The sequence below is a fragment of the Drosophila melanogaster genome, chromosome X (genome assembly GCF_000001215.4).
Source record: "Drosophila melanogaster chromosome X".
Lineage (NCBI taxonomy): Eukaryota > Metazoa > Arthropoda > Insecta > Diptera > Drosophilidae > Drosophila > Drosophila melanogaster.
The window spans coordinates 9,647,195-9,663,023 of NC_004354.4; the positions used below are offsets into that span (position 1 = coordinate 9,647,195).

Sequence of the window (15,829 nt, forward strand, 5' to 3'; positions counted from 1 at the left end):
CTTGCAGTTAGTAGCTGGCCTAGGCCAACAGGTCACCAAGTCGTGTCTAATTTTGGATACCCGCTAATGGCCCCGCGGGCGCTACTTTCACTTTTGGCACGCGGGGATTACGGGGGCGCAGCGGAGCGGGGCGGGGCCGGACTGGAAATCAAAAAGGTTTATCGGAGAGAGTCGCCCGAATGCCCCGAATTTGTGACTAAGTTCAATGGAATGGGTCAGCAAAGGGTGGACATACGTGATGTGTATGCTGCAGATGTATCATTTCCATGAAAATATCTTAATCAATCAAGTGAGAAGATCATTAGGTTGTTTTGTTCTGGAGGAGCTTTTACCATGTTGAAGAAATGAATAATTAATCTTAATTTTTACAATTTTTTTTTAACCTATTGTTATTAAGAATGGATAAAGTACGGGTGCAGAAATAACTTCTTAAAATATCGCTTTAAAACATCAGCATAAACAAAAGATTGTTTGTCAATTAGCCTGATGCTAAAGAAAGAAATCTAGAAAGCAGCTCGCAAAGACGGAAGGCGGTTCACTCACTTCCGGTTTCGGTGCACAGTTCGACTTTGAGTTCTGGTTATGGTTATGATTACAGTCAACGTAAATCTCTTGGCCAGAGCCAGTTAATAGAGCAACAACCAACCAACCAACCAACGAACCAACAACTACGACCAGTCTTCTTAACTGTTTGCATGCAAAGTAAAAGCGACAGACCTGGCAAAACTGTTCCAATCCGTTTCGTTCGGATCGTTCGGTTAGTTCGGTTCTACCTGGAAACTGTAAAACCGCTTGGGGCCATAGCTAAATCGGTGTCTCCGATCTCTGGAGAAGACTCTTCTGTTAACGGACTCTGAGCATGAAAGCCACTGGTTGCTGCTTGTTCTGAAAATCAGCCAACGATCAGCGATCGGAAAACTCTCAGTCAGCCAGATAGTTAGTTAGATTCGCTTGGGGAAAAACTGAAACCCATAGACCAAACACCATGCAGATTGGTTGGAGAAACTAACTAACATCGAGCAGCAGCCATATCTATCTGTCTGATCAACATAGTAGTTACCGTGCACAGATCACTCATCATTTATGATTTCATTGCTGACTAATCTGGTCGTGAACAATTGCTCCTTAGCAAATGGAGCATTAAATCAGAATATGTATATATTTAACGCTGAATTGCACTTGGTCAGTGAGTTGACAACAGTTGGTCGGTCACGAGAGAAAGGGGAAACACAGCTTTAGAATTCGTATATTATTAACTATTTAACCATCCGCAATGTTAAATTGCTACAATTCAAAGCCCTGTAAAGGATGCTTACAGTAGAATTTAAACAAAAGTCCATCTTTATCACACCTACCCCTTTCGCTTTGTTTTGGCTTTCCATTTCCCTTACTGTAGCCATTCAGCAAGTTCGGATATTAACCCCCATTAAGTGAATGCACCAGACCCTCCCACAGGATCATCAAACGAGGCTTTCGCCATTATTTACGGCTTCATTCCGGCTCCTTTCGACGATTTCCTTTCACAGGATGCAGGATATTGCTGACAGATTGTTGTCTGAGAATATTGCACAGTTTCCAGCAGGAAACGACGCACAACGAAGGGGTTTTTCGCAGGAGGGGCTACTTCCTTTCACACTTTCGCAATTGATTCGAAATGCTCTGCTAAAGCGCATTTATTATGCTTCCGCTTAATGCGCAGTCGCAAATTGGTTTACGGGGCGTGATATGTTGGGGTTTGTGGGATGACAAGCGCAGCGGAGAAGAGCTGACCCCATAGCGGATAGTGGCAACTTGGAGCTGGACAAAAGACCGCTCAGTTCATATTTTGCCGCTACAGTATGACCTCTCTAAGGCGAACCACTACCGTAATAGTCGCATAAAAATATACAAATTTTGTTTGAAATTAAATATTATGTTATTAGAGACATTTTATTACAAATAAGTTCCAATTTCAAGATTCATTAAAACCAAGACTTCATTCAAGAACAACAACTATGCTTTTCAAACGGTTTATCTTCATTGTCTATCGTAAGAGCCCCCCTTCTTAGCCAGCCCCCCCCCCCTTTCGCCACGCCCATTTGCATATGAACAAATGCTTTTAGAAAGAAATCCAACGAAGAAGCGGCGAAATTTCATTTGCATGCGAATTGATGTCGAGTCTCCCGTTTGCCTCATGTTTCTTGGGTTTCTTGTGCGATGAGATGTGTTACATATGGGTTCGAATCCGAGTTCCAAACGGAATTTGGCCAATAGCAAAAGAAATGCGAGGCGAAATAAAAAGAAACCAGCTGTTTGATTACGCGGCTAAAAAAGCTAATGGAACATGATTTCATACTACTAAAAACAACAGCTGCTTTGAATTTCGAAACTATCTGTAAGCATATTTCATGGGAAGAAACGTATGAGTAATTAGAATGTTTAAGTGCAACATACGGAAACGCAAGGTGTAGGTGTTTTGTAATAACAACAAATTCCATAGGGTTTTGAATGAGTAAGCCGAATATGTATTTTAGAGGCAATTGACAGGAAATGGTTGTACTTGACCATTTTTCCAATTTAATGGCTGGTGAAAAAAAAGACCATTAGCAATATCTCAATTTCGTAGATCTGACTCTCTTGTTTCGCGGTATTAGGCAATTTAATTCTCGATTTTTTTTAACACCAGTTCAGATAAGATAGTCACTTCGTATAACTGAAATGAATCCATTCTTTCTCTCTTAAGACAAATACAGCAGCTGAGATAAGTGAGTGAGTGTGTGTTCATCTCGCTTTCCCGGTAATTTTCAGGTGGAAAGAAGCCAACTTCGCAGAAGTCTTTGTTCGATGCTAATGAACTAGAGAAGAAAGAACAGCAGAAGAACACATATATTGAAGCTTGAGAGAGCGCAACAAGTTGAAAAGGAACAGAAGGAGCCAAAAAGGCAAGAAAAACTATCTATAAATAGCGCAGGCAAAGAAAAAACGATGCAAGAAGAGAGTGCCTACACAGGAGGAAAAGACATTGGCTTGCAGAAAATAGAAAATTAATCAAGTAACTTAAATGTGCATTTCGCTTGACAAAAAAAAAAACAAATCTTTAAACCTAATAGAACATCATAGGGTTCTCTGACTAAATGTATTCTTTCTTTATTTTATATTAGTTTTTTTTCGGTGTGCTAGAGAGAGAACTACGCAAAAAGAGAGCATCCTGAGGTGAGAGAAAATTAAAGCAAAGCTTAGAAAGTAAAAATCAAAGTCATATGTAAGAATGAGATGGAAGTGTGCACACACACGCACACACTGACACACACCTTGGCAATGCACAGGAAAAGACGCCGATGACAGCCGCTATCCTGCTCGCTCCTGCTGCCGCTATTGTTGTTTCTATCCTCCTGCCTGTCCTTATTCCATTGCGTTTGCTGCATTTTACGGCATTTTTCACACACCCACACTCTGGAACAAACACTATATTGCACACACACGCACAAAAACAAATAAATAAATAATAATAATAATTTAATTCCACATCACAGCGAACAGACGCGAGCGCACGAGGCGGATGAGATGAGATGAACGCGCGTCGACTGACAACAAACAATGAACAGCGAACGGCGAAACAGCGAGAAACGCAGCCAGCAGCCTCTGTCGGCGTCGACAGAGCTGCTGCGCATGCGCAGAAGAGAAAGAGGAGAGTACAGTGGGTCAAACAGGTAATCTAGTTTTGGTTAATACAGTTGTTTACCATTTTCCAAATTCCACATTTAAGCTTAAGACGCTAAGATATTCACCATTTTCAAAAATATGAGTTACTACCTAATAAAAACGTATTCCATCTGAAAAGCCACTTTGCCCACTGTGGTGCGGTGAGAGGCTGAGCGAGTGGAGCTGCGCAGTCCGCCCCATTACAAGGCGTTGTCGCTGTTGTTGTCGCTGCCACTGACACAGTTCAATGTCAGCCGGCGGAAGAGCGAGAGAGAATAAGAGAGAGAGAGAGAGAGGAGAAAACGGGAGCCCATGTTAAGATTAAAAGGATGCCCATTAACAGTGATCATGATCTGTTAATTGCCAGCAAGTACAGTAGAACCGCCCAAAATCCAACCTCTCGTAGTAAAAACTTTCTTCATTAAAGGTCTGATTTGAAATGTTAGTTCTAAATCAGCCTATGAATTTTGCGAGTTGTTCAATAATAACTTTTGAATGAAAGAAATCAATGTAAGCAATCCTACTTCCACAGGGAGGTCCCACTGCATTCTAACAGAAGTGCGCAGCGAGCTCAGCTGGCAACCGACAGTGGAAATGGGGGGCAAAAAATGTGAGGAAAATAACTAAATCAAGCTTAAATCTTAATGCCCAAAGGCACGGCTCGCTCTGAGCGGCTTTTGTGCTTAATTTAATTTATTTTCTTGGCCGCTGCTCATGACTTCTTATGAAAGTGTTAAGAAATTTCGCCAGTTTCGAGTGTCGCTGGTTAAAATTTCACTTGCTTCGCGTACGAATCATATACATACATATATGTACATATGTACATACATATGTATGTATACATGGTATGTGCATATGCGAGTGCGTTTTGTTTTCTACCATTTGCGCATGATTATTGTTATTATTTTTCATTATTATTACGCTTTCTTGTGTTTGCGCGCGCCTGTCTCTCGATTATTTAAACAAAACGCTCGCTTAACTCTGTCTCTGTACCTCCAAGCCGGGCCCCCTCCCCCCTTTCTTCAACCGAGGGGCGTGACATTGAGACAAGACAAAGGCCTCAAGCATCACGCTTCGCTGTTGGTGTTGTTGTTATAATAATATTATAACTATTATAGCTACTATTGTTGTGGCAGCTGTAGAGCAGAAAACTTTCTTTTCAATGCGTTTTTATACACAAATCCGCATCGAAAAGAAATCAACGCAGCTTAAACACACATATGTTAATACCGATGAATCGATCTGATTGCTACAGTGGGACATCAGTAAGGGCAACAACGGCTCAGCAGTAAGTAGAGCTCTGAAAAGTTGGTTAAGTTGTTTTATTTAGTAAATTCAAATATTACGTTAATAATATATTTAATTTTTGCTAGCTTGGTCTATTTAGCGAATTGCGACTGTGTTTGGCGCCCTCAAAACGAGTTTGATCCACAAATTAGCCACTGCTGTTGACCTCATTCCTCATAGAAAGTGATCACAAATGGGATTAGGGGCATTATCATTCAACCCCCCTCCCCCTCCACCATCTCATTATTTCTATCTATACGATTGCGCAATGGAGCGAGATTCGGAACCCCCGAAAACCAACGAACAAAAAACAACCTGGTAGCTGCCCTTCGATGATGCGACATATTTCTCCAGTTGGCCGTGGAACGTGACTAAGCTGAGCAATTGAAAGCATTTCTCATTCTCCATTTCTCCAGCTGAAGACTTCTTATGTCATGCCCCCAACTTAAAACTGCTTTATTACGAAGTTAGTAATTTAAATTCAAGATGTACATATGTCCAAAGAAAGTGCTTGCAAGATTCGCGGTACTTTGACAATATTACTTTGCTTATTTTCAACTGAATAAAAAGTTTCTAGGTACTGTTTTGGAGATCATTTAAGTGAACAGTTCCAAAAACGTAGTAACAGAGTACTAAATAACTATAAACTAATATCAAATGTTTACAGGTAAATGTGGAATTCCAAAGCAGAATAAATAAACTGTAAGTGTATTTGGTAGCCCTGTGAGATTCCCTATTAGTACCCCCTCCACTCCAGACTGAGTCCACAATTAAGTCTGCCATGTATCCAGTCCATTCCGCCCTCCTGTCCATTTCGTTTTATGCTTTTGGCACAGCCGATGGGCAAACTGCCAAGGGAGCATAACAGCTTTAGAGTAGCAAATGGGCAAACAAAACAAATGAAATTTTGCCTTTTTAATTATCAGAAATGGCTAAAAAACTTCTGAACAGGAGAGCCAAATGTTGTAGAAACCAACGGCAAACATGTTTTGGAGCCCCTATGTAGGCCATGAAAAGCCCCCTCGGTCCTCACATTTGGCGCTCTATACCTCCACACAGACATACATACATATGTACAAAAACTCCCCCAAAAACTCATTTCTTTTGCACAATGTAAATCGGTCAAACCAATCAAAAGCGAAAAAAGAGCAACAATGCCCCCTAAGAGTTCTTTCAACTTGGATTCTGCCATCTTCTTCTAGATTTTACACGTGGAAAAAAATATGAAAATATGAGTATTGCTCAGATATGCCAGCATCTAATAAATCAACTTAACAATCGTCAACTATAAGTTGCTATAGTAGCTATAGTAGCTATAAGTTAAATAAACCTTTTGAATTAACTTTCGCCAGTCAACAACATTTGCCTACTTTTCTACGTGTACCTTTAGTTTTGATTTTTGTTAGAAATGGCTAAAAGCCCGCGGCATTCGAAAGTGTTGAGGATAGGATCAAGACAAGTTGGGAGTCAAGAGATGAGAGATGGAAAATGAAAGATACGGACGAGATGGGGACACATGTCATTGTCAGGCCGTGGTCCAAATGCAATTGAGAATATATCGCAATGAAGACTTGAGCACGACACAATGCGCTGGGTGGACGGAGGGGGGGGGGGGAGGGGTCGCGGAATGGGGGCTTGGTGAAGAACAGCGGAAATGGAGACTCAGACAATGGGAGCCCTCGCATTAGAAACTATATATTTGTGTGTAAAGAGCCAACAGCGGGGAAAAGTAAAGCAAAGCGAGGCCACAAACTTTGCTGGTAATTGCGCAAAAGAAAGCCAAAGAACTGAGAAGAGCCTAAGAAATAAAAAGGGATATAGAAAAGGCCAAAAAAAATCAGATACACTACAGTAAATTCTCTATAAATCAAACTCAGCCTGATTGATAGTCCTAACAATATGAACGTTTCTGCATAAGCACCCAGTTAAATTCTTAAAAGATCTTAAATGTTTGTTTCAAATTTAAAATTCATATAATAAATTTTAAACTTGCCTTTTAAGAAGACTAAAGATATGATAGCTTTATATATATGCGATGCATTATTATTATTCTAAGACTATTTTAAATTTCCCGTTTAGCTAGACTGCATTATCCAATTACCACTGTACTAGCGAAGAAATCTTTTTGCGGAAGCAACAACACAGGCCAAATCCACGCCAGCATCTAAAGCTCCGAGGAGGAGCATCATCAGCGCCAGATTGGGATTCGGATCCAGAATCAGAATCAGAATAAACTAGCGACGGATGCGAAGAGCTCCGCCTCTGGTCTCTGAGAGCCACTCACCCGGTCGGTCACATGCGAGTGTGCGAGTCGAGGGAGTTCAACAACCTGCATGATTGGCATGGAGGCATGGCATGTAGGCGAACAACAAAAAGCGAAACACAATGCCCTAGCTGCACACCAAGTTCTACTCCTCTCCGTATTGGCCGGAGAAGCGCTGGCAAGCAATCGCAATAGCTCCAATTATCCATAAGTAAATGGAAAATCGTAATAAACCTCGGACCTGGAATCTGGCCACGATTAAAATGGCCGCACTCAGATAGCCAGACTGCATCCTCCATTCATTGACCCACTTTGGTGGCAAACACATCCCCGGAGATGAGGAGCAATTGGTTGGCAAACAATCGAAGGGTTAACAATGCAGTAAGCTCGGAGATTGCCGGGTTATATATAGTAGGTACACAGGCTAATAGGGTGCACATTACGATTAAGCCACAATTAATAGTTCTTAAAATTAGACTTTTGTTCTAAGAGCGCCGATGCAAGACATATGTACAACTTTTATCCAATTAAATTCGAGACTCGAATCCAGCAATACAACATAGACGCTAAGCTCAGCGCGTCTGGTAAACAGCCTAAACTATATTTAGACGAAAAAAAAAGTAAACACATATTCATACCATTTAGAATAATATACAAGTAGGTAGCGCAAACTATTCAAAACAATCCATTCCACTTGCACCCATACGAGTCGAGTATCAATAAAATACTCTCGAACAATCAGATTTTCTTGCCTATATGTTTATATATGTATGTATACATATATACCATAAATATCCGCAGGCAAGTAGTGAACTGTAGTAATCGCAGAAATTGCGCAACAGAATTTTCCATATGCAAACACGGTTTCCATATTCCTAGCATTTGAGTTGAGAGAATCGCCAAAAGTTTGGCGAGTTACGAAGTATTTAATTTACCCAAGGAGATTAGGTTGCTTGGTGTCTTTATAACATACAACGTTTACGACCATCCATTTAGTTTTCTGAGTTTGAGTATTTAGTGCTATTTAGTTAGAGTTTAGTGGGTTAAAGCCAGGCAGATGAATTCTGTGGATAGACGACACCTTTTGTAGTTTTTTTTGCGCATTTGTTAGCCTGTCTTTGCTCTTCGTTTCATAATTTTTTTTTTTATTATGTATTTTTCGCCAGCTTGTTTATTTTTTGAATGTTATTTTTGCTAGGCGCTCGGGGCACCCAGAAAATGGGCGGGAAAGAAAAAAGGTGCAGACACCCCTCCCATCCAATCCAACCAAAACACCGTTCCAGTTTTGATTTCGGTCCGGGCGTCTGTTCCACTTTGGCTGGATTGTGGGCTTGGTTCTGTGCTATGGGCTATGATAAGAGAAAGAGCACTGGGATTGGGAATAGAAATGGGAATGGGAATGGGCATGGGCATGGGCATGGGCATGAGGACGACTACTGGGCCTGACCCATTTCCAGCAAGCGAACACACATGGGGCCAGTTGCACAACGTTCTAGTGTTTATTTTCCATTTTATTTATATTCTCCGCTTTTTCGCTTTTAATGAAAGTTATTGTGGCCGCTATCTGTGGCACAGACCTCGCGGCTTAATCAACGCAAATGAGGAAGCCCAGTCGAATCAAGAACAGGCATAGCAACAGGCTGCCGCCACCGCCACCGCATTCACATCCCCAGCCCTCATCCCCATCCACATCATCATCCTTCGGCTGTGGCTATGGCTGCCTTGCCCCGCTTTGCCCTGGGTTATTGTACTTTGGGCTGGGCTGGGTTCAAAATCCCGGCACAAGGATGCCATAATAAATCCAGGGCAACCGAAAAGGGCAGAATGATGATGATGTTGGCAGGAAAGGAAGGAAGGAAGCCAAGTTGCGGCGGGAATGAAAAGGACGAGCAGTCAACTGCAATGGGACACAAATATTTCATAACTTTGTAAGCGCTCGCAGCGCAGAGGTAGAGTTGAAAAAAAATCCACACAAAGGGTTCGTATCAAATTCGTTTTGGGGATTGCATTTGAATGGGGAAAACTAAAGCGCCTAAGGAATCAATGGATAATTATTAAATATTGTGTGCTTGGAAGTTATAATACTTTTAATACACTTATATTTCAAGGAATTCCCTTGCCATTTCAATTCAAGATTACTTATAAAGATGTTCATGCAGAATGCAACGGTATGTTTAAACCAATATTACGAGTTCCCCTTTTCAAAAGCAGAAAACAGAGCCACTGGCGAATTTAATGCACAAATAAATGTATTCGTACACATGGAACCCAATGGAGGACCAAGAACCAGAGAGGCGGCTGAAGTGTTGTCATTGTTGTTGCCCGACTGTCTGCCCCTTTTATGAGCAATTTGATTTATGCATCGAACAGACAGACTAACTGACTGACGGACGGACAGTCGGCGGTGGTGGTGGTGGCATCCACAAAAGTTGGCAAGTACATGTGCAACAATGAGAACGCAACAATTTGTAGTTAGTAATGTCAATTCAAGTGAAATCAATTGTGCGCACGCGAAATATGTGCAAATTGCGTGAAAAAAAAAATGTAGGAGAAAGCGGTGTAAGCAATCAAAGGATTCCAGCAGGAGATGTCGCTGTCAGGATTATCCATCCATCGATTGAATTCCGAGTCCTGGGAATTTCTCATTTCGCTTCCATTGAATTCAATAATAATTGAAATCTATCAATTAGTTTAATTGGGATATGAAGTTCGCTTGTCAGTCTTCCTCACATTCAATAAAATCCACGGCAATTGCACAAAGAACTGATTAATTATAAATAATTATAGCACTGCGTCGATAGTTAATTGATTAGAATTTGTATACCCATATATACATTTGTTCATATTCAAATACACCGCTGCCTATTTAATGGTTTGAGAATTCAGAACAATTCCTATATGTAAATATGTATGTAAGTGATTTTCAATCCAAAGTAAGATCGCGTGATATGGATGGCAAATCAGAAAATAAACCACAAGTTGACCTTCTCTTTTTTTTCTCACCTCATGACGTGCAACAACAACAACAACAACGATACATTTTGCATGAATGATAATTTCGCCTTAAAGCAATTTTGAAAGCCCCAAAATAAGATTTCCAAAGAAATACGAATTTACGATGCCGGTAGATGGGAAAATCTCGAGAAGAAAATAAATAAATTATCGGGAAAGCACATAAACAACGCTACTTCCGATTGGAGTGGGGAAAATGCAAAGAAAAATTCGGAAAAATTGGCGACTACAAAAGAATTTCGTTGTAGAAACTATTAATGCAAGAATTGCGAACAAATTTCAAAGAAACTTTTAGCCAATTTGAAAATTCTTTTAAGCTATAAATGTAGTTGAATACGTTTTACAAACTTGTCCGTAGAAAAATGGTTATCTAAATGTAAGATAAATATATTTATATATTTACTATAATTTTAATAAATATTACCTTTTTTTAGAATAGCTTAAAGACAGAATAATGTTTTTTCCGTGATTTTTAGTTCGTAAAATCGTATGGAATATTTTGAAAAATTACCAAGCGCATTTTAAAGAGGAATTAAAAATCCCAATTAAATTAATATATTTACACGATCCCTCAGTCGTTCCGCTCTTCTTCTTGTCACTCCTCCATCTCTCTCACACCCGTTAAGTGATTAAACAAACAATGGCAGTACAATTGTGCACCAGTGTGTGTGTGTGTGTGTTTGACAGTGGTATTGGGAGCAAAGATTTGTCCAATGCAAAATTGGTCGGCTTAAAAAAAAAGAAAATAAAGCTGCTATTTTAACGAAGGGAAAGCGTTTTTCCTATTTCGCTTGCAACTAAACCGGTTTTTGACCCTTTTGCAAGAGCAACAGTAACAACAACAACAACTGCACTCCGGAAATCACTTTCCCTAATGAAGCGAACCCACATACAAATACACACACACACACACACGTAACACGCACAAGCAGGCGCTCTTGTTGTTGTTGCAGTGATAAGAGAGCTGCAACGGAATGCGCGAGAGGAAAGGAGACGGAGCGATTAGCAGAGGGGCTGGGGCGGCACGTGTTAACCGACATAAACACGCACAAACACACACTTGCAGTGCACAAACATTGCAATTGCGGAACAAACGCACAAATACCGCCACACAAAAAGTTTGCCCAACAGCACACACACACAGGTAAGCTCGCATAAAGAAAAACACACAAGCACACTGCCATACGAATACAGGTTGAAACACGCACGCAAAATTTCGGTAAACGTTTCGTTAAGCCTTTCTGTTATTAAGGTTTTCCCGTTGCAAGTCCTGTTTTGTTTAACCCATGACGATCACCAGTACGCACTGGCAAATATGCGTGTTGTGCCAGTGGGCGGCAAGGTGGCACAGTAACGCGTATAAACAATATTTATATGTTTGTTTGGTTTACTTTGAGAACGGAACTTACGAATTCTTGTTGTTCTGCCTCCATTTTACCGTAGAGCTAGTGATGTGAATAAACATCGATGCATTGGGCATCGATGACTTTTGTGGGGTCGATACCTTTCGATGTTCTCGGTCGTTATCGATGCTAAGCGATGCATCGATTTACTATCTAGGTGGAGCTTTGGTTACACATGGCAATGTTCCCTTTTCGGCCGCATTGGCGCTTTTCTTAACAGAGATGTTACGCTACAGCGCTTTTAACAGTTGGTATAAATACATGAATCGTTTTATTGTTTAAAATGTTTAATAAATTAAACTAACTACACACAAAAAATTGGTTCGCATGGTGAAAAAAAAATCGTGCTAAGGCTGCAGAGTCTAGGCCTTGGATGGATTCTCTTCGTTGGTGGGAACGGGCGCTATTTCCGTCTTGGTCTCCACAACGGACTCGGGTTTGGCTTCCGGTTCCGGTTCAGCGGAAGCAGAAGTGGCTGCCACCGGGGCAGCCTTGGCCAGCTCTCCGGGAGATGGCTTCTTGGGCGCCGGCTTGCCGAATATGGCCTTCTCGATGCCCAAAATGGGTGCCTCGAAGGCCAAGGTGGCGAAGATCGAGGCGGTGAGGGTGATGCCAAAGTCATGCCACCAGCGGAGGATCTAAATTGGGAGTGCAAGCATTTAGTTTAGCCCATCAAGTAGCAATATAAATATCGTTACATACCGCATCGTAGTTGGAGAAGTGGGTATCTGTCTGCAGACGAGCGGCGTTGACCAGCTGGACAATGCGATGAATGACGTACATACAGTAACACAGTCGGCTGAAGCCCGTGAAGAATCCCCAGGACAAGAAGTCATTGACCAGACCGCCGTGACCATTGTAGCAGGCCCAAACGATCCAACCAATGGACAGAGCCCACGACGTTCTGCTCAGGGGCTCAAAGAATGCGCCTTCGATCAGGGGCGAGTCGGGAGTATCCGGCAGGATGCGCCAGTATGGTCCCCACATGCAGGCCAACATCGTTCCGAAGGCCACGAACCAACCGGTCAGCACCAGTGGCTTGGACATCGGAATCTGGCGTCCACGGTTACGGGTAAACAGGAAGTAGCCAAAGATCACGCCAATCAACCAAGTGGGAATTCGAGTGTGCGTTGGATAGTAGGTCAACCGCTGTCGCAGATCCACTTGATCGTCCTGCACGCGGAAAAGCGTAAAGTCATTCAACATAAAGGTGGCGAAAGTTCCACCCAAGCACAAGATCAGTACGATCACGATGGGCACCAAGGCCTTCTTTCCCCATTTCCACAGCGGAATGAGGAACAGCGGCGAAAGGAAGTACAGCTGGGTGTCCACGGCCAAATACCACGATTGAGATATGCACTATGGATAAGAGAATGAGATATTAGAATTTGTTAGTCTGGAAACTCGACTTGAAGGACCAACAACCTACGCAACAAGTCACTTACAATGCTGTAGGGGAAGGCATAGTTCTGGACGTAGATCAGCGTTGCCCACCAGGTGTCGGCACACCTCTTATCCTGGGTGCCCAGCTTGAACCACATGGGTCCGGCGCCCGAGTACTTATACAGTGACATAATGTACAGAACGACGACGGCCACCACTGGCGTAAGTCGAATGTAGCGATGGAAATACATCATCGGGATGTTTAGCTTGCCCTTGGTGCGCTCCATTTCACGGAAGGCACCCCAGCACATCAGCAGACCGGACATGAAGAAGAACGTGTCCACGCAAAGCGAGCCGTTCTGGACCAACATCGAATAGGGGGTCTGCACCCAGGTGTAGAATTTGTTTTTGTTGATGTGTGGCAGATCGTAGAAGGTCATATAGCCGTGGCCAAATACCACCCACATCATACTAAAGCAACGCAATCCATTTAGGCAGTGAATCACATTGGGATTGTTCACCTTCTTAACGGTGAAAATTTTGGGGGCATTTGTCAGTACAGAAAACGCGATCAGCAGTGGCTTTTTGGGGGCTAAGGATATCAAAAGGTTATCATTAGATTTATGTTCTTCGGCGGCTGAAGTATCCTCAACTTACCTCCTTTGCGGGTCTGAATATAATCGTAGACACTGCTGGCAACCATGAAGAAGATGATCAGCGAGAAGAAAATGCTGTGAAAAACATTGCGTTAGTAATTGATTGCTATAAAAAAAAAATAAAAAAAAAACTCGTACTCACATTGCGAATATGTCAATGCCGCGCAGCTCGATGGGTGCATCGTATTTGCAGCGCGCTTCCGTCACCATTGTGTAGTTTGATTCCATCACATCCTGTCCATAAAAGTGGGTGATAGCGTACTTGAGCAATTTTTCGGTCTTTGCAGCACTGCATGTCTTTGGAACACAAATGCCAAGCTCAAAGACTTCCGGATCTGTTTGCTTATAGCTAATACGTGAGAACTCTTCGCCGCGTTTCTTAACCGATTGATAAAACGTAGTTATGTTCAAACTAGCCAAGCAATACTGTCCACGAATCTCTGTGGTGTGGGTAGAGCTAGCTGCTACGCACTCCTCGTACTGACCCATGCTGATGGTGTGTCCCCAGAAGAGACCCATGGGCAAACGACCCCATGTGTCGGGAACTGCAAGGAAATGTGCAAGTGTAAAAATATAAAGGAAACATAAAGATACAGAGCTTTTGAGTGGATTTCTATTGTTAGCATTGACAATCTAATAACAGTCCATCAAATTTTTAGTAGCCACTTTCAAGTTTTCAAGTACTGCATTAACTTGAAGAAGTGCCGAAGTACGTTCTAAATGAAACCACTCTTCGTAGATAAGAACTTTTGAAGTGCTAAAGATTTTCGAGTCCCCCCCACCTGCAGGCTTTATGCTGGGGATTTGCAGCACAGATAAACATCCAGATTAAGGGGGCTCGATAATGATATGGTCTTTATTGTTTGTCGCTGCCCTCGTTCACTTTTGATATTCCCGTTTGATATATGAGTGTCGTAAATTGCATTCGACTTATGAATGGAATTGCGAAATGCCAGGGGGCAATAAGCAAAGCAATCAAAGTTCACGGGCTTTTTTTTTTTTTTTTTGAATAAAATAATATAGAAAAAGAAACGTGAGAGCCAAAAGATCAAGTGGCCGGATCAGTCTCGTTTCTAATCTCCTTAATCTTGTTAATAAATTATAACAAATGTTCCCATGCGAATGAAACTTATCATGTGGGAATTTTCGCAGGCATTAGCCAGATCTTATCGCAGCAATTTGAATCGATAGAAATTGATTTGAAATATAAATTTATGGCCCACATAATAGTGAAATCAAGGCTAAATTGGATTTATGAATAGCCGCCCCACCAGGAAAATGTTTAGCCAAGATTGGGATTGGGGCATGAATTATAATGCATGAATTGATTGTAAAATTGCTGGCAACTTAATTAAAAATTGTTTCGGAATAATCTTAATTGGAACGAACACTTCTAACGTTCGCATATGGATGGATCACTCTCTAACTAAACACGTAAAAAAAAAAAAGAAAACGTTACTACACTACATCCAGACATGCTTACATTCCAGTGCCCACTCCTCCAAGTTGTTGATTGAATCCCTGATTAGGTTGATATCCCGATCGCAGAGCTCATCGTCGTAGTTGCGATCCTCGTAGGTTTGAATCACCTGGGTGTTCGTCCTATTGGCGAGCTCAGCGCTTTGCGAGGCCAAGGTAAAGAACTGGTGGGCAAAGCTGCTGGCCAGCGGAGTTGAGTGACCGGTGAGCAGATAGTTGGACGAAGTATCCTGGGCACCGACAGCAGTCGCGATCAGCAGCACGACGGCCAGGACACCGAAATGCTCCATCATAAATCCTTTTGCGTGGATTGTCGGTGGGTATAGTGATTAGTGATCTGGGATTAGGGATCTGGAGTGCGCGCCGCGGCCACCTGAGGGTGGTTCGTGTTACTGAGTGGGCGATCGCAAAGATCGCATGCCTTTTATAGGCTAGTGTTTCTTTTTTTTTTTGTTTTCGCTTGAGTTCGGTTCCGTTCCGTTTTCGAAACGACTGGAGTGGGCACTTGAGTGGGCAGTTCTAGCGATGACCAAGCAACGCCCGCCCCTGGAGTCTATAAATATTGGTAGCTACTGGTCTTGGAAACCCCCGATAAGGGGTAACCTCTCCTCGTCTCCCCACCAGCGTCTGCTAATCAAATGGCTTGCATTGCACATCTTATCGCC

General features: G+C 42.2%; 2 protein-coding genes across 6 annotated transcripts in view; both read right to left on the reverse strand.

Moving 5' to 3' along the window:
• Positions 1-11,951, reverse strand: part of Ptpmeg2 (Protein tyrosine phosphatase Meg2) — a 32,852-nt gene extending 20,901 nt beyond the window's left edge. Inside the window, exons 1-2 of one of the 4 annotated variants that reach the window (NM_001014728.4) lie at positions 11,653-11,951; positions 10,807-10,972 (exon numbers count right to left, since the gene is read on the reverse strand). Coding sequence is in view for 3 of the 4 variants with exons in the window: in NM_132348.3 (NP_572576.1) it covers positions 3,291-3,404 (114 nt within the window). In the remaining variant the exon portion in view is untranslated. Of the gene's footprint in view, positions 1-2,544; positions 3,032-3,290; positions 3,583-10,806; positions 10,973-11,652 lie in introns of those variants that run through there. The other 3 variants (NM_001201644.3, NM_167197.3, NM_132348.3) reach the window with 3 other exon arrangements.
• On the reverse strand, positions 11,901-15,709 carry CG3106 (uncharacterized protein). Of its 2 annotated transcripts, none has more exons than NM_001298131.1 (6): positions 15,169-15,709; positions 13,828-14,230; positions 13,687-13,760; positions 13,092-13,621; positions 12,349-13,005; positions 11,901-12,284 (listed from the first exon to the last, which is right to left on the reverse strand). In NM_001298131.1, exons 1-6 carry the CDS (start codon positions 15,455-15,457, stop codon positions 12,009-12,011), a joined length of 2,229 nt encoding a protein of 742 aa, NP_001285060.1. In that variant the 5' UTR covers positions 15,458-15,709; the 3' UTR covers positions 11,901-12,008. The 2 variants fall into 2 exon arrangements, with proteins under 2 accessions (NP_001285060.1, NP_572577.1); NM_132349.3 differs by having other exon boundaries at positions 11,902-12,284; positions 15,169-15,564.
• Positions 15,710-15,829: the final 120 nt, after the last annotated feature.

What these genes read in the sequence shown, in the direction of transcription:
- CG3106 (NM_001298131.1), bottom strand. Translation starts at nt 15,457, where the DNA reads ATGATGGAGCATTTCGGTGTCCTGGCCGTCGTGCTGCTGATCGCGACT. An exon ending in GGAGGAGTGGGCACTGGAAT is followed by an intron (nt 14,231 to 15,168) that starts GTAAGCATGTCT and finishes ATTTCCTTGCAG; the next exon opens with TTCCCGACACATGGGGTCGT. An exon ending in TATTCAGACCCGCAAAGGAG is followed by an intron (nt 13,622 to 13,686) that starts GTAAGTTGAGGA and finishes TGATATCCTTAG; the next exon opens with CCCCCAAAAAGCCACTGCTG.